The sequence below is a fragment of the Protomyctophum parallelum genome, assembly GCF_964188405.1.
Source record: "Protomyctophum parallelum genome assembly, chromosome: 5".
In the NCBI taxonomy this organism is placed as follows: Eukaryota; Metazoa; Chordata; class Actinopteri; order Myctophiformes; family Myctophidae; genus Protomyctophum; species Protomyctophum parallelum.
Window position 1 is genome coordinate 44708882 of NC_139702.1, and position 19372 is coordinate 44728253.

The 19372-nt window shown below is 43.6% G+C and overlaps 1 protein-coding gene across 3 annotated transcripts in view; it reads right to left on the minus strand.

Moving 5' to 3' along the window:
• Window positions 1-14188, minus strand: part of LOC310859002 (protein kinase C beta type-like) — a 56449-nt gene extending 42261 nt beyond the window's left edge. Inside the window, exons 1-2 of one of the 3 annotated variants that reach the window (XM_083765352.1) lie at window positions 13639-14188; window positions 12190-12221 (exon numbers count right to left, since the gene is read on the minus strand). In XM_083765352.1, coding sequence (XP_083621478.1) covers window positions 12190-12221; window positions 13639-13943 — 337 coding nt within the window. In that variant the 5' untranslated portion in view covers window positions 13944-14188. Of the gene's footprint in view, window positions 1-12189; window positions 12222-13566; window positions 13593-13638 lie in introns of those variants that run through there. The other 2 variants (XM_083765353.1, XM_083765354.1) reach the window with 2 other exon arrangements.
• Between the last annotated feature and the right edge of the window lie 5184 nt (window positions 14189-19372).

A 19372-nucleotide genomic window follows, 5' to 3' on the forward strand; every position in this document is an offset into this window, starting at 1 on the left:
CACACACACACACACACACACACACACACACACACACACACACACACACACACACACACACACACACACACACACACACACACACACACACACACACACACACACACACACACAAAAACAAATCACATGTAGATGTGAGAAACGTTACCCGCAGAACAGGTATTGAGGTATATACGTGTGCGTGTGTGTGTGTGTGTGTGTGTGTGTGTGTGTGTGTGTGTGTACACGTACAGTCGTACACACCCAAACAACACGTGTCAACAAGTCTGAAATAGATGTCTAGCATTCTTCCAAGAGCATACCTGTCCCTGAAAAGAGTGTGCGCACGTCCGGGCGTGCGTGTGTGTGCTCTTTAAGCATTAAGAACCTCTTCGCCCTCTGCTCTACAGTCTGCGGTATCATTCTCACCAGCAATTTGTTCACTGTTCATGCCACTTTCGTATATAATGTATACTGATTTTGACCCAGGGACCACCATTCTGACTATATAAGAGCAACCTGGGGACCACCACAATCGTGTCGGGTGGGCTGACCACCCGTCCCGCATCTCGTGGGACAGTCCCGAAATAGCACTACTGTCCCTGGTCCCACAAATCAAAGAAATGGGGGGGGGGGGGGGGGGGGAATTGAGCATGCGATACCATATAATCACAATAATCTTGAATCATATTCCATCATATTCGAGGGCTTCTGGAGAGAAATTACTCCAGACACTCACTAAATGCCAATAAAATAATATGGGTCACGCATATTTAATAGAGTCGGTCGGCAACCGGAAACCAATGTTTTTTTTTGTTAGGCCTAAGACATGGACCCTCACAGTGGAGTCAGTACTGCTGTATGGGGCCGAGACATGGACCCTCACAGTGGAGTCAGTACTGCTGTATGGGGCCGAGACATGGACCCTCACAGTGGAGTCAGTACTGCTGTATGGGGCCGAGACATGGACCCTCACAGTGGAGTCAGTACTGCTGTTTGGGGCCAAGACATGGACCCTCACAGTGGAGTCAGTACTGCTGTATGGGGCTGAGACATGGACCCTCACAGTGGAGTCAGTACTGCTGTATGGGGCCGAGACATGGACCCTCACAGTGGAGTCAGTACTGCTGTATGGGGCCGAGACATGGACCCACAGTAGAGGAAAGAGCCCTGGATGGAGTCTATGCTACGAATGGCCCTAGGTGTCACATGGACGGACCGCATCAGAAATGTATGGAGAACTGGGATGACTGGAGGCGACGATGGAGAGCTCGTCTGAGGACGACCTAAAGAGAGAGATGGGGACCTACCACGGGTCACGGACAAAGTCAGAGAGAGAAGGACGAGGCTGGCAGGGCACTGCGTCAGGCGCCCAGAACTAGGCGCAAGTAAATTGACTCTAAGGGAGCTAACCCAGGGCAAAGCCAGGAGGGGAAAGAAGTGTACCACCTATGTAGACGTACTGCGGTGAGACAGCTTGGCTGACAACACTGCAGAGCTCTGGAACCTGATGTTATAGATAGGAGAGTGTGGAGGGCAGCGATCCAGGAATCGACAGACAGACAGACAGACAGACAGACAGACAGACAGACAGACAGACAGACAGACAGACAGACAGACAGACAGACAGACAGACAGACAGACAGACAGACAGACAGACAGACAGACAGACAGACCATTATTTAGGACAGGTGTGTCAAAACTTTTTTCAGAGGGGGGCATATTAGAAAACATTACAACACCCATGGGCCAACTACATCTCCTAACATAATGTACCGTCGGACTATAACAAAGTCGCATACATAAATCTATTCCATTTAACTATCATCATCATCAATATTGAATTTCAATTTCAATGGTCTTTTTTTTTAAAGCCTTATGTCACATTACCAAATGTAACCAGACAAGCAAGGTACAGTAAATACAAGGAACAAGGAACACTAGTACTGACACATTATACTCTGGGAAATAGGCCTGACGTTAAAATAAATAAAAAGTCTTCTGTCAGACCTACCTTCAATAGCTAAATGTGCCACGTCTCTGTGTGCGTACGTGTGTGTGTGTACAGTTGTAATGCACGTAACTCGAGAATCGTTTGCCCCACCGACTTCATATTCGACCCACACGTTCCACACCCCAGCAGGGAGTGCAGTGCCCGGACTCACGTCGGTCGGAACCACGGTTCTCCAGAACCACCCCAAAAGGCTCTGCTCAGGCTCTGCCAGTGGACCTAATCAGCCTAAATCCCCTCACCTGACCTGTGCAATTTCCAGCCTCTGCCTCAGCCAATTGATTGCCATGGCAACCCCACACCTGACAATTCATTAGTCTACTTATAACCAGTCCACTTTTCACAGTCAGTCAGTCAGTCAGCCCTCTTCACATACAGGCGGATACAGAGATCTCCATGTGGGACACAGAGCTATGACAAGTTGACAGCGGGTACGGTTAGGTTCCTAAGTTGCATCGTTCTCAAGTAGGCCGGTGGGCGACGCGACGGGCACGTACAGGTCTAGTGCTTCTAAAGACAGCCACTAACCACACCAACCCCTCCCATTCATCATAATAAATCATCTTCATCATCAGCTACATATAATATAACGTGCTTTTCCCCTAGCGCTCAAAGGACTCCTAAAGCTCATAAACCCTGAGGGTGTGTACTCTAGAGAGTCTAGATAGCCGTCGTACGAGTTCACAAGTTCAGACATGTTGTTGTTGTGAGCTTGTAGAATGTCTCTCGTCCAAGAATGTTTTCCTCAGAGAAAAGACCCTAACCGAACCCAAACACGGCTCCGTAACATTGATTGATTGATTTATTGACTGAAAATGTGTGTTTGCAGAATGGGTACAGTAACAGTTAATTACAAAGTAAACTCTACTAAGAGGATAAAAGCAGGAAAAGCACTAGTAAGACTTGTTTACACAAGGGTCCTCCTTATGTAAACCTACAGGCCCTCATTTATCAATATGGATGTACACCCAAAAATGGGCGTTACGACGTAATGCACTGCAATTTTCCACATTTATCATTCCAACATGACTTTGGACTTTGACGTACGCCATGCCAAAAGTCACGTCAGGTCCAGTGTTGTTTTACGCAGCAAATTTAGATTTTAGTTTTAGTCGTATAGTCTCTTGAAGTTTTCAGATTTCAGTCGACTAAATCTACAGTTGATTTGGTCGAACAAAATGTATTTTGGCGGGCCTTGATGCCGTCGTAATGACTGTTTTTCTCACTTGCTGAAAATAGCTGATCTACGCGTCACAATGCGTCGCAGCGCGACACGCTGAAAAATTTTCATCTTAGTTTTAGTCGACAAAATCAACACTGGTCAGGTCGGGAGCTGTGGTTGACTTTGTCTGTCCTAGACAAGCAGAGCAGCATTGACTGACCAGCTGACAGGCATCTGAAGTTATGTATTCACTCCTAATGTTTTATAGTGGAAAAACAATATTTTGTAAAGGCATACATCGATGTGAAATTGGTAGGTGACTTCCAACTGTACAAGCAATTAAAACCGTGCAATTGAAAACAATATTGTAACATGTTAGGTTAGAATAGATGCTTAATCAAACAGTGCTTTACAGGCTCTGTTCAAACATGCAAGCGGCGAGTGCAGCAGTCTCCGAGATGATTCTGACCGCGGGACGGCAGCGGGACATCAGGCGCCTAGAAGTAATCCCTGTGATGAAAATCACATTTAGATTTTGGACACACACGCCTATTTGTGATCAGATTTGACTGAGAGACTGCCATCGCGCACATTACAGCTTTTCACCAGAGGAGAAAAACCTTTATTTAAAAAAACATTATGAGTTAATAGCACAGGCAGACTCGTCACATACTAGAGCATGTTTGAAATAAGTGTCAGAGCTGAAATCATCATGTAAATATGAAATAAATGCCCAAACATGTAGCTAGTGTGTTGTTGTTAGAGACCACAGAAGTGAACCTTTCAAGCCTGTTTTCTCAACTCGCTGTTTTCTGCAAGACATTACTCTATAAGCCATATCTCCAAAACTGGTGGGCCAAACTGAACAACCAATATGTCAATTTGAAGCTATGATTCCCTGCTTTCACATGACATGAAAAAACTCAAATTCAAAAAAATCCAATGGCAGTCACTCAGTCAAATGTAGTCACATTTTATTTCCAAGTGACAATGGCATGCATGTAGCCTGCCTATTTGCAATGATAATTACAGGCTAAGTTATGTGCTTAATCGTTCACCTAATTAAATAAGTGCTTTAACAGTCATTCAGATAAATTGCGGGTCCAGATCATACAGTAGCCTGAGCGCTTCTTCTGCAAGAGCATTTCCGGGACTCGGGACCGGTGGGCGGACGGCGCCGCTGTTTAAATCTTGTCATGTACAGTGCTGAGGTCTCCAAACCTACATTATGTACCAGTGATTAAATCTTGTCATGGACAGTGCTGAGGTCTCCAAACCTACATTATGTACCAGTGTTTAAATCTTGTCATGTACAGTGCTGAGGTCTCCAAACCTACATTATGTGCCAGTGTTTAAATCTTGTCATGGACAGTGCTGAGGTCTCCAAACCTACATTATGTACCAGTGTGGTTCCCAAACTTGTTCATGTCAACAAGGACCCCCAAATTGACACTAATTAGCCCGCGGACCCCCATTTGAAGAGATAGGCCAGTGACCCCCACAAGAGCAGCTTGTTAGGGCTCTAGCAGTGATTCTCAACCTGTTTAATATCAAGAATTAGGCTCTGAGATCCCAAATTATATTATAAAATCAATGTGAATTTAACTCTGAGTGTACAAATGGAACCAAATGGACCCGTCAGGGTCCATTTGGTTCCATTCGTAGCGCAGTGCAGGTGATATCTTCACTCTGTGGATTTGGCCACCAGGAGATCGGAGACATAACCATCCAGCACACACCAGCCTTCATCATCCTCATCCATGTGTTTATATACATTCATTCATTCATCAATCAGTGACCACTGCCATAAACGTTGATTATGACTTTTTGCCTGCCTTGTCACTGTTGCCAGCTGTTTGTCATTAACGTGGCACCACTCACAGTCACAGCAGTCCGACCTTACGGGGAGGGGTCGCTTTAACGTGCAGTGCACTGCGCAACTTCTTAAGAAGTTTAAATAAATATCCTACAAACCGATTACATTCATGATGATGCAACTGTGATATGTGACTAATGTAGCCTATAAACTACTTGACAAAGGTTGTACCCACACAGAATAGTCATACTGGCAAACACTGCTGTTTTGAAAGTAGGTGTGTGCGTGTGTGTGCGTGCATGCATGCGTGCGGTTTACGATCACATGATGCCGTGCAGACGTGACCGCTTGCCGAAAACCCACACTCGCCTCGAATTTGAGGCAGAATTTACACTCCATTGATAAATGAGGGCCATAACCCTCAACCACAGAGAAAACAACCTACAGGGATGCACAAATATATATGCACAAACGCAAGCACAGCCACCAGACAGAAAACCCATTAGAACAGATTACAAGAAAACAAAAATAAAGCTGCCTGGCATACTGAAAAGAGACTACCCAAAACCAAAGCAAAATGGAATGCTATCTAGCACTAAAAAGAGAATATACAGTACATTGGCTGAATACCTGAGCATGGTAACCGCCCCAAAACTTAGGAAAGCCTTGACTAGGTACAAACTCAGTGAACGCAGCCTTGCAATAGAGAAAGGCCATCACAGACAGACCCCGCTCTACAAGGGAAGACTATGCACCCACTGCACACACAATGTGGCGGAAACAGAGCTACACTTTCTAACCACCTGCCCACTGTGTGACATCAGAGACACATACTGAACATTAAATTCCCATTGGCAATGAATGGACAATTTTACGTCCTATAGTGTAAACACAAACATTGATATGTTGTGTATATATAAGAGTCTTTCAACTCTCAACTGTCAGTAAGACGTTGGTGATGATGTACGATGATAAGAGCGCCCCTCACTTCACACGGGTGTGATTTGTTTGTATACTATTTAAATATTTTTTATAAAATAAATTGTTATGTCTGGTATTTGTCCCAAAGTGACTGCAAAAGCTTGGTTCCATTTGTGTATATTACATGTATATTAACAACGCAATGTGACATTTTTATTATAAGTTGACGCTTGCTTTGGCAATGTTTTTATTGCCATGGGTGTTTCCTTTGAATGGAATGCTGTGTGTGTGTGTGTGTGTGTGTGTGTGTGTGTGTGTGTGTGTGTGTGTGTGTGTGTGTGTGTGTGTGTGGCGTGCATGTGTGTAAATATTCGTTTTTCTAGTATACACTCATTACACTGTGTGTGTGAGAGGTGAGTCGCACTAATTTGTGCAAACACACACACACACACACACACACACACACACACACACACACACACACACACACACACACACACACACGTGACAGGAAACCATAAAGCTGGGTCACATGATTCAGCGGGTCAAACACTGTCCCAGTTGGGGACATACAAATAAACTTGACCTTTGACCTTGATTATGAAACAACAATCAGTGCTAGAAAGTATCTCAGTACATTTACTTAAGTACTGTACTCAATCCATTCTGGGCGGAAACCCCTTTTGGTGTTTTGAGCATTATGTTACACTTTAGCTATTGAAAAATAGCAGATCTACAAGCTCATAGCGCGGCACTACGAGCTTGTAGACGAGAAAGCCATCGTTCTCACGATAATACAAATCTATAAATACAAATCTACAAATCATAGACACTGCAACGTGCTGCAGTGCGCACAGGACGCACAGAGAGAGAGAGAGAGAGAGAGAGAGAGAGAGAGACTCCACAACACATGCAATGTCCAACACAGTAGGGGAAGTTACTTTCTCCAAGACATATTCATACCTTGCGCATATATATATATGTATATGTATATACGCTCTGTATCTAAAATGGTGCATTTATATAGCGCCTTTATCCAAGGCGCTTTACATAGATTTGCATTACATTCACCCACACATTCATACACTGATGGCAGAGGAAACCATGCAAGGCACCAACCTGCACATCAGGAGAATTTAGGGGTTCAGACTCAGAGTCTTGCTCAAGGACACTTCGACACTAACTCTGGGGGAGGCCGGGTTCGAACTGGGAACCTTGCGGTTACCATCCAGCCACAGGTTCTGTGGCGCCCGCTGGTTTTGTCTTGACCGCCTGTCCCCGCCTTCCTGCAGGCATTTAAATTTTAACCCATTCTGACCTGGGATCAGATTCATACGAGGTTTCCACTGGACACACACTGGTCTGATAAACCCATTCTGACCTGAGATCAGATTTAAAAAATGTCTGTCGTTCTTCGATTTTTCAAAAAATAGCAGACCTACAAGCTCGTATCGCGCCACTCGGTGGCGCGATACGAGGACTGCCATAAGCAAGCAAGTAAGTAAGTGTGATTTTTAATTTAATTTTAACATGAATCACTTGAACTAGCTAGCCGCTAGCATCCGAAATCGCAGTGGAACATTGGCCGTTTGGTGTAGAGGGGGGAGAAAGAAAAGAACAGACCAAGTACAAGTGTTGAGGGTTTAACTGGTTTAACTGTCTGAAAACACACATCAACATTAATCCAACAAAACCACTACACAATACAAGTCTATGAAGATATCTATGATATCTATGAAAAAATCAACAACAAAAACTTGCTATACACAATTGTATACAATAGTGGGGAGGTCCCCGCTTCATCTCTCTCAGCTAAGGGCTCCAGCTTTTAAAAGAGCATACATTAATATGTATAGGCTGGCCTATGGAGTTGTGCATAACTAATATTATTAGTTATGCACAACTCCATAGGCCACTGATAAAACACACTGCATTGTTAGCACACTGCTTCACGTTGCTGTCGGGAGGAAACCTCATAACTCCATTGTTGATGTTTGTGCATAAATCAGTGCTATTTAACACCCTTTACGTCTGTGTGTTGTTTCAAACATATTGAACCAATGGAAAGTAGTAAAAAACGCTTTGGAGAAAACCTCTTAACTCCATTGGACCCTCAAAATGTCTGCTAAAGCAACTAACTCCACCACCGCTCCCCCTCTCATGGAAGTAATTGACAATATATAAACTCACAACACCAACTTTGAAGAGTTAAGAGGTGTTTTCCCGACAGCAGATATACTTTAATAGAAACACTAGAGCGGTGCCCTACATGGAATGATGCAAGTTGGAAATGCATCCCCCACCCAGTGATTATGTCTGTGTCCCTCTTATGCCCACAGTCTATGCAGACGTCAGAACACCATTGTGATGTCAGAACAGGCCAGCTCCATGGCGGTTCTGCACAACTGTGGGGCCGACCGACTCAAGGCCTGGGCACTGCACTCCCTGTGGGGGGTGTGGAACGCGTGTGTCCAATTTGAACTCGGTGGGGCGAACGGTTCTCGAGTTACGTGGATCACACACACACACACACACAGTGACCGACAAGTAGGCATGTAACGTTATATTGTATATCGATATATATATATATCGATATTAATCCCGGCGATATGAATCAATTTAATACAATTTTAAAAAATAGATTTTCTTTCTTTTTTTAGGAGGGCTAGTGTATTATGGTGTGTGATAACTGATATGAAATGTGAGCTTTAATCATATTCCATCATATTCAAGTGTTTTTGTAGAAAAATGAGTGACTTTCAGTAGTAGAGCACGTAGAGGGGAGCTGTGTGTCTTCTACATCTACATCTATCGTAAGATGCCATCAAGAAAGCTGTTAATTCGAGCTACTGTAGGTTCTAAACAAGAAAGCATGTTTTAGTTGTTGCACAGAAATGAAGTAATTTTACAGAAATGAGACAGACTCCATGCAGTCACTTTCAGTTTCAGTAGAGTTCTGTAGAGGGGAGCTGTGTGTCTGTGACTGTGCCCAGGTGATGGCCGTTGATGATCATTAATACATCAAGGAAGGCAATTATGTTTCTGCACTGTCAAAAGTAAAAATGTGAAAAAAGCTCGGGGGGGGGGAAGCACACTGGGCTGGAAACACACTTCACAACTGTACATCTTACAATAATTAGTCGACTAAAACTAGACTAAACCTAAAACTTTTCAGGTGACTAAAACGGAATGGAATTTTATTCATAAGACATGACGACTAGTAAATTCAAAATCAAAGTTTGCTGTCAAAATGAACACAGCAGGGGCATCCGCTGGCCTAGCGGTCCAGGCGCATGCCACATATATAGGCTCTGGCCTGACAGCACGTTTGAGTCCCGTTCATGACGACAATTCCTGCTATCTCTCTCCCCTTCTCTCTCTCCCTCTTTCCTGTCTGTCTTCACTTGATACTATCAATAAAGGCAGAAAAGCCAAAAACAAATCATCGTATCATATCATCATATCATCATCATCATACTATATAATTCAATCAATATCCGAATGTCTGTCTGAATGAATGTCTGAATGAATGCCTGAAACACTGCCGTAGTGCCTCACTGCCTGCACCAATCGCTCCGACATTTCACACAGGCATTAACCATAATATTACGGAGGTCTTAACGGAGCCCTTTTTTCAATTTAACAAATTATTGATTAATAATTAATTTATTAGTGAATTAAAATGGCCCATCGACTTAACATGGGGAAAACAACCTCACATCAAGTCTTTTTCTCTCAGAAACCGTCGGAGCTACAGTCACAACACTTGGAGGGGAGGTTCATAATAATTATTTCAATTAATATAATAAATGATTACATCAGTCGGCCTCATGGTGGCGCTAGAACAGCCCATATTACATGTCGCCTTGTAACTATTGCACCGTAGGTCGGAAAATCAAAATGTCACGTTCACTGTATTCCTTGGGTCATGACCTTGAGTATAATGAATAGAGACGGCACCGGATTTCTCCTCCCATCCACTAAGTTGCTCAAAAGTGCATGAGGCGATTTCACTCCTCCTTCCGGGTAGGAACAGAGTGCATTCTGGGATGGATTGGGTCCAAACACATGAACGCGCTGCCGTTGACTATCATTGCACGCGTTCACATGCGTTCACGTATGAAACAGCGTTCACGTCATCATGAACGTGCGCAATGATAGTCAACGGACCAGTGCGTTCATGTGTTTGGGCCAGTGCTGCTATATCAAATTTGGCCACTATGTCCATTTCGTCTCAGGGTTTCCTCCGGGTACCGTCTCTATTCATATACGCATGACGCATCTCCCCATATATAGGCCACGCCCATTTGCGTCAGGATAGATTTGACTTTTCTTCAAAAGACTTTTCTTCAAAACACACTTTTTGCTCTTCCACCTACAGCTTTTGTGCAAATCTCACAAAAATCGGTACACATGATCTCTGAACCTATCCGATTAAAACACCACAGGCAGAATTGTCATAGTCCGTATCGTTCAGCTGTAATCGTCCAAAGTTAGTGGGAGGGGCCTGTTTCACAAAAAAATAAAACAAATCTCAAACGGAATGCCCAATCCAGCCCAGATTGTATTCACATGTCGAGGGTGGTTTAATCAACGGAGAGCCCAAAGCAATTCCATTTTCATCCATAGGGAGAGCTGCAAATGTGGAATTTGTAAATGTTTATTGCAAAAGCATGCTTTATGGGGGAGACTGAACGGGAGCGATAGCCCCGCCCCCGCGCTATTCATTTCAGTGGAAGTTGCTCAGTGGTGTTTTGAAGCACCCGAAATAACCGTCTACTTCCGCGTTCTTCCCCCCAATTTGGACACCAAATTTGGTGTTTGTACTTACACATGATCACAGGGGGTGACTTGACATTGTAATTGGCTAGCTAAATCAGTGGGGGAGGGGGCTACATTTCCCAAGCCGTCTGTGCCATCGAGCAAACCACACTTTTCCCCAGAATTGCACCTTTCCTGCAATACTTGCGTGTCCATGTGTTTGGTTAGGCTGATACATAGCAACAGTCCTATACAGTCATGAGTCCGAGACCCAAAACCCTAACCTAACCCTATAACCGCACACAGACAGCACGGTGATATTTGACCCGCCACAGGTATACTTTTAACCCGTAGCACATGTCAGGAGCCACGGGTGATTTTAAACCTAGGGATGCTCCTATCAGGGTCTTTGGGACCCCTACCGATCACCGATTGTTTTTCTCATGATCGGCCGATACTGATCTTGTGAAATGTTGCAAATTTTAATATTTCCAAAATTATTATATGTCAAAACCCACGTCAAAACTGTCCCTGTGTGTGGGGAGGAAGGGGATTTTTAGGCCTGTCACAAAAATGCAAAATGATGTTATACTATATATCTGATTGACATTTATACCACTTAAATGGTGTAAAAGATCAGTTTCTCCAGATAGAGTAAATTGCCGATCACAGACAGGGTAAATGCTGATTATCGGAGCATCTCTACGCAGCACAGGTTACTTTCAACCTGCAACACATGTCGGGAGTGACGGTGTTGTCGGTCAGTCAAGCACAGCATTGGTCCAAAAGGACAGCACCGAAGAAAGACCTTGCGGTCTTGTTTCCATTCGGGTCCCATGCATTCATTCACAATGACAACAAACAATACGTTTCTCAAACACACTAAATCTATATGTACAGGTTGGAATAGAAATACATTAATAAAACATAAAAAAGGGGGGGGGGGAGAGCCAATTACCTTCTCTCCCTTTGACCTAATGACAGTGAAAGGTGAGTTTTCAGACCCTTTTTAAAGGAAACCAGTGATCTGCTTGTATAACGCATCCCCTGATCCACTACAGATAAATATAATTATGTATTCAGTATGTATGTACAGTATGTATATATGTATTTTCACTCCAAAGAATGTATAGCTATGAAACTAAAGAATAAAGGTTTTGTTATGTAAACACGCGCAGATATATGATGCCTAAAAGATGTTGAGGTGTGTAACAGTGTACGCTGGTCCGAGCAGGGTTTGCACGGAGTAATCTAGTAAAGAGAGTGGCGACATTATAGCGTTGACTCCCATTGTAACAATGGAATGCAGAAGTGCTCATTCTATCTCAATGGGATAGTTCCAGCCATGGTAGCAATGTTTGCGTGTCACTACTCTCCTACTCTCTACACTGTGGGTTTGCACTGAGGTTATATATAGACTCCCACACACACACACACACACACACACAGACACAACACCAAGGGATACCATGACCACATGCATGCACTATACATTATTACACGCACACACACACACTTTGTCAATGGGATCTGTCTTACCTTGACACTGGAAGCCCTGCTTTCCAAAGCCCCTGAGAAAAAAGAAAACGCACACCTGAATATTCAGTCTGTGGAATGCACGCCCACCCAAACACACACGCTACATTCAGAGAATCCACTCGGACACACTTGTGCTTCTCTCTCTCTCTCTCCTCTCTCTCCCCTCTCTCCCCTCTCTCTCTCACCATCCACACACACATTCATAAAAGTAGCTCACACAATACATGAATTAGATTCAAAGAATTCTCACTCTTACACAGGGGAAATAATTCTACATTTAGAAAACCACATGCACACACACACACACACACACACACACACACACACACACACACAGTCCTCCACCTGCCCTCCTCCAGTTACCAACATAGATGTCAGTCCATGCGGTAAAACGACCGCTCTGCGGCGACATGCACGCACACACACACACACACGGCCACACACGCACGCACAGACACGTCATTATGTAGGCTGCTGCTGTCGCATTGAGGAGAAATCAGTGGCAAGCGGAGGAATGGCGCAAAATACCAACGTGACAACAACAGTGTGTGTGCGCGTGTTTGTGTGTGTGTGTGTGTGTGTGTGTGTGTGTGTGTGCATGTCCGTAGGGACAGTCAGATAATATCCGCAGCAGCAAGTGAATCACCTGTGTCCCGCAGACTGTCAAACACACACACACACACACACACACACACACACACACACACACACACACACACACACACAGTTGTCACGTTGACATTACTATACTATACATTAGCTATACTTGTGAGGACGTCAACGTTTTAGGATGCTGGTTTTATGAATGGCATTTTAACACCTAAACCAACATGATCTTGCCAGCTGGGCTGTGCAGGACGTCACATTCTACAATACTTGTGAGGACATTTGGTATAATAGCAATAGACCTACTAGTAATCAGATCGCATGCATGTGCAGTGCGTGACACACACACACACACACACACACACACACACACACAAGTCCATACAGTATTAACAGAAGTTTATTATATTCATATAAATATGAATTGTATGTTGTACCATATAAAGTCTGTACAGTAATAATTAACAGGTTAATGCAATAAATATCCATATTCATTATTACCATAGCCTATAAAGAATGTACAGTGCGAACAGGTTAATTATTATAAATATTATAAATATTAATTATTACCATATAAAGTCTGTACAGTGCGAACAGAAGGTTAATTATTATAAATATTAATATTAGCATATAAAGTCTGTACAGTGCGAACAGAAGGTAATTATTATAATTATTATAAATATTAATAATATTTTTTACCATATAAAGTCTGTACAGTGCGAACAGAAGGTAATTATTATAATTATTATAGATATTAATAATATTTTTTACCATATAAAGTCCGTACAGTGGGAACAGAAGGTAATTATTATAATTATTATAGATATTAATAATATTTTTTACCATATAAAGTCCGTACAGTGGGAACAGAAGGTGGGCTGCTTGAAGAACCTGGCGGTGAACTTGTGGTTCTTCACCTCGTGGATGTTCTTCTGGCGCAGCGCGCCCTGCCGCGCGAAGCCCCGCAGAGTGGCCTCCGGGCCGGGGGAAGGGCCGCCGTTCTCCTCGGTGGCGGCCCCCCCGGCGGAGGAGGTGCTGGTGGAGGTGGTGGAGGTGGAGGTGCTGGAGGTGCTGGTGCCGGTGCTGGCGCTCAGGCTACCGGACGACGAGGAGGACGTTTCGCCGCCGCCGCTGCTCGTGTCAGCCATCTTTATATAGAAACGAGGAAGAAGGAGAGGAGAAAAAAAAATACAGCAGCAGCAGCAGCAGCAGCAAGCCAGCCAGCCAAGCCAAGCAGGCAGGGTGTGTGTGAATGTGTGTGTGTGGGTGTGTGGGTGGGTAGGTGTGTGCGGGCGACGCGCGGACACGGACAGACACACACGCACGCACACACACACCGCCCGGCAGGGTGAACGGCGAAACTATACCGAAACGGTGTCGAGACAGAGAGGAGCGCAGGTGTCTCCTCCTCTCTCTCTCTACACTCTCTCTCTCTCCGCCCCGTGTGTGTGTGTCTGTGTGTGTGTGTGTGTGTGTGTGTGCGTGCGTGCGTGTGCGAGACAGACAGGTACTTCCGGGCAGGTCCCCACACCACCCGTGTGTGTGGGGGTGTGTGTGTGTGTGTGTGTGTGTGTGTGTGTGTGTGCGCGCGCGCGCGCGCGCGTGCGTGCGTCCTCCTGCCAGCTGAGCACCACTAGTAGCTGCTTCCCTATTAGCTGTCAATCAAAGATTAGATGATGACACACATTGGCATGACTGAATACAACATTTGATTATTATTTGCATAAATTAATATTTGTATAAATAAACAAACAATATTTCACGTACATAATAAACAGGGATGATGACGACGATGTCGACGCAGTAGAACAACATCAGCTGGAGGACAGTGTGCAATATGGCTCCAACTTTTAATCTCAAATCTCTCCACACACAGTCAACATGGATGAGTCAATCTAGCCTCAAGCAACTCAACACACTGTAATAATGCTATCTGGCATCTAGAGTTGGAATAGCAACCCTTCACAGTTAGTCCATTCAACCACACATCCAAAATGAAAAAAAGTGAGGCCCCTAAAATACCAAAAATAACCACCAAAACCACCAAAATAACTTTGCTTCTATAGAGCTGGTTGCGTTATTTTATTTTATTTTTGAGGGGCGTTATAGCTGCAGCACGTCCTATATATAGCTTTTGTCCTAACAAAATGTCCGCAACACAAACATTAGATGCCATTGACAATGAAGGGAAAATGTCCCATCGACAATGAAAGGAGGAAGTATAGGTCAAATTTCCGCCAAATATGACGTAAATTTGTGGCATTCTGATTGGCCAGTGTGAGTCTGTGAGATGATGCATGATGATGATGATTTTATTTATTTATGATGGTTTACCGTATACCAATACCATTTGGTTTCATTTGTACATTCTCAGAGTTAAATTAACATTGATTTTAAAGTATAAATTGGAGTCCCATGATCTTAAAGGTATATTCAGTGATTTCACTCAAAAAACCTTAGGTTTCGTTTTTGGCTGTGGGACCCAGCCTTTCATCCAATCAGGATAGAGAGTCAAAAACGAAACCTAAGGTTTTTTGACCCCCAGGGGTTAACTGGGGACAGGGAGGAACTCCTTATATGGCCAGCACACTCTATAGTAGGGAGGATTATCACAACAAAACAAAAAAATAAGTGATATTTGAATTAAGTGAAATCACTGAATATACCTTTAACGTTCGATGTACCCTAAAGCATGTCAAACATGAGGGTCTTTGATATTAAAAGGGGGAGAGACAGCGAACACTGCTAGAGCCGTAAAAACAAATCTTCTATTATGGGGCCCTTGTCATATCTTTTCAAATGGGGGTCCGCGGGATAATAAGCGTCACACACCCCTGGGTTGCCAACGACTGAATTCAGTAGGTCAGTACGGGTATAATACAAGTGAAGACGTGCGTGCGGCCACGTGTGTGTGTGCGTGTGTGTCCGTATTGGGTGTGTCCCCAATATGTCAGCCGTCACACTGACTTGTCAAAACTGCAGTGATTATATCTTGTCCTTGACATGAACCTGCACTTTGAGGACATGCATCATGCTTCAATCTGTGAGCTCTGACTGAGGGATGTTCAGACAGTGCGTGTTAATATGACTTATATTGCACTGTACAGGCCGTGTTAATAGAACATATGGCACTGTACAGGCCATGTTAATAGGACATATACTGCACTGTACAGGCCATGTTAATAGGACATATACTGCACTGTACAGGCCATGTTAATAGGACATATACTGCACTGTACAGGGCCTACAGGCCATGTTAATAGGACTTGTACTGCACTGGATGTACAGCCCTATTTTGTCATCTATAAACACTGTTTTTAATACCGCATTATACAACATAATACCACACCTCTCAGTGCGAGGCGAGCTTGCAGTTCGACTATTTTCACATTGTTTATCCGTGGGAACCAACCGAGTCAAACTAAATGTACACAGGCTAATGCCTACAATATGATTATTGTGGGAGGTCGCCATGCAGTTAGAATTATAATTATAATTGTGGGGGGTTCGGAGCCTGACATGTTGGGGAACAAGGGGTGACCAAAAGGTAGATCGTGATCTACCAGTAGATCACAAAGGCTAGGCAGGTAGACCTCATGACATGGCCCTAAAATATATTATTTAAATGCAATGAATATAAAAGGCATCTGCCAATTGAATTAAAGTGACTTGATTGACAAAAAGGGCCTCAGCTCAAACCCACAATGCAATACTTTGTTTACAAGTATTGTATCACAGGCCTCAGGTACATTATTTAACTATTTTCAGCAATTCGATATTTGTTTGGTGGCCTGGTGGGTAGATCTTGTTGAGCGTGTCATTTTTAAGTGACAAGCTCATTTTCAAAGTGTGGGCACCTCTGCTGTACAGTGTAAAATGACGTGTACTGTACTGCATGTTAAATGACGTACTGTAGGCTACTGTATGTTAAATGACTTAGGCTACTGTTCTCTCGTAAAATGACATACTGTCAAATAGTATGTAGGCTACATTCAGATCAAGTCAGGCCAGTCTTTCAGGTCATGAAAGTCATGTTCACATAGTTATGAGTTATGAGTCCTTCCCTATAGTCCACTTTTTAGTTGTCAATGAAATTGTCAACATAATATTAGTCTTGGATTTAGTCATCATAGCTTAGTTTTTATAGCTGCGGTGGTGGTGGATCAGGGGTGGAGTGGCCGGATGGTAACTAAGGTTCAAACCCAGGCTCCCCCAGAGTTAGTGTCGAAGTGTCCTTGAACAAGACTCGATCTGAATCTGAACCCCTAATTGCTCCCAAATGTGCAGGTTGGTGCCTTGCATGGTTTCCGCCGCCATCAGTGTATGAATGGGTGAATGTAATGCACAATCAATGTAAAGCGCCTTGGATATAGGCGCTATATATAAATGCACCATTTACTATTCATGTAGTTTTCGTCAGTGAAAAAAAAAAAAGGTTTTTCATTGAATCAAGGTAGGCCTACTTTACATATCAGAGGCAGCCAGTTGATCAGAGCTTGCATGTGGGTAAGAGAACAAAGCTTCTCAGAGTTCAAAGGGTGAAGACTCCCGGCCAGGTGATGGTGATGAGGCGAGGTGCTCACCATCAGGGACGTGCAGAGAGTGCTATGTTAAAATAGTGAAAATAGCAGATCTATAAGCTGATCTATAAAGCTCACAAGCTCACAACAAGCACATCTACAAGCTCACAACGCGTCACGATTTCTAAACAAATTAGTTTAATGCAAAATAGTTCAGGAGACTTCGGAAATAAACGCAATTCTCCTGAATGCTGCCTTCCAGCATGGCATGGAAAGGAGTGGAGTGGCATTTGCATTTCTTTCACCACAGTAAATGCTGCATTCATGGTCTGGGAGAGGGCAGTTGTTTTACAGACTGGTAAAAGGGCAGCCCCCTTTGATGTCTATTTGTACACGTCCCTGCTTACGGTGTCAGAACAGGATCAACCATGATGAAGAGGCCGGCTCCCATCAGAAGTGAGTCCTCGCTCGAGGGTGCTTGAAGTTTGCCCTTTTGATGGCACCCCTTTTCGTTCGGTGAAAGGGCTTGGAGAGTGATCCCTAATAAACTATTTAGCCATTGTTGCTTCCTTCTTGCAGTAAGGCTACTACATAGGCCAAAATTGACAATTTTGTCAACAAATAAATCTAGTAAGCGCATATGCATAACGATATATCGTAAATCAATAATTTATCAGTATTTATTTAAAGACCTTTAAGCCTCGGACAAAGCCAACTCGGATGATGAAAAAATGGGCCGAACAAATAATTAGAAAGAAGAAAACTCCACAAAAAGTGTTGTAACCTGCCCTTTTTTCTTCTTTCTAATTATTTGTTCGGCCCAAAAGATTTTGTTTATTGTCATGATTTGTCAGGAGCTGAGTTGGCTTTGGCGTACAGCGAGCAGGTGTTTGAAAATTAATGGGAAATTAAATTCTCTTCCGGGCCGCTCGTCGGGGGCGGGAAGAGAAGAAATTTCTGGATTTGTGTAAGAGAAATAATATATATTTTTTAATCGTGAAAACCCTGGAATTAGGATTCAAATCGTATATCATGAGTTGAGTGAATCGTTATCATGCCTACACAAACTAGACTAAAATGTTAGTGAGGGACTAGTGGAGAACAGATCCTGCAGTAGAACTGAAGACAAGTCATTTTGTTTGGTTGTGCTCTAAAAATGACAGATCTAGGCCTACAAAGCTCATCGGTTAGGGTTAGGGTTAGAGAGTGTACAAATGGAACCAAATGGGTCCATTTGGTTCCATTTGTAAACTCTCAGAGTTAAATTAACATTGATTTTACAATATACATTGTGGGTCCCAGAGATAGAAATGCTATTAAATGGAGGATCAACCGTAGACTAATTCATGCAGGTCAAACCAGGGCCGTTTTATGAAAATTGTTGAAAATCTTTTCTTATGGGGGGGGGGGGGGGGGGTCCTTGGCATATATTTTCAAATGGGGGGTCCGCAGGCTCATTAGTATAATTTTGGGGGTCCTTGACATGAAGAAGTTTGGGAACCACTGACTCCACCTCATAAAATAGAACCCTGGCGCGCTCTGGTGTCAGCACTGAGAATCACACGCACATTACCAGCATTCATTCATACCGCCAGGGTCACTTGTGTAAGCCTCCCTCTGAGTCCCGCCCACTACGCCACAGACGATTGGACAGCACTCTGCACGGAGATATCCCATTGGCCAACAACACCTGCTGTCAGTCAAAGCCTGGACACATTTCCTTGTGTAACTGTCCCTCTTCTCAAGTAGCAGGAATCTACAGAATAACACGTTCTGCTTTAAGTCTGTGTCCAGATGTTTGTGATAAAGAAAACGTGGGCGGTTTTATTCATTAATTAAGTCATATTTCAATAATTTATAAAGTAATTAAATTCCTCTCCAGTCATTCCATGATGCCAACCTCTCCGGTCAAGACCAGGATTCCTCTGAGCAGCTTCGGTCATCTCATAACGGTGAAGGTAGGTGTTACACCACATTAGTGACCTATGGGTAAAGTTAGATGTTACACCACATTAGTGACCTATAATAATATAACTTTGGCATACAGTAACATACAT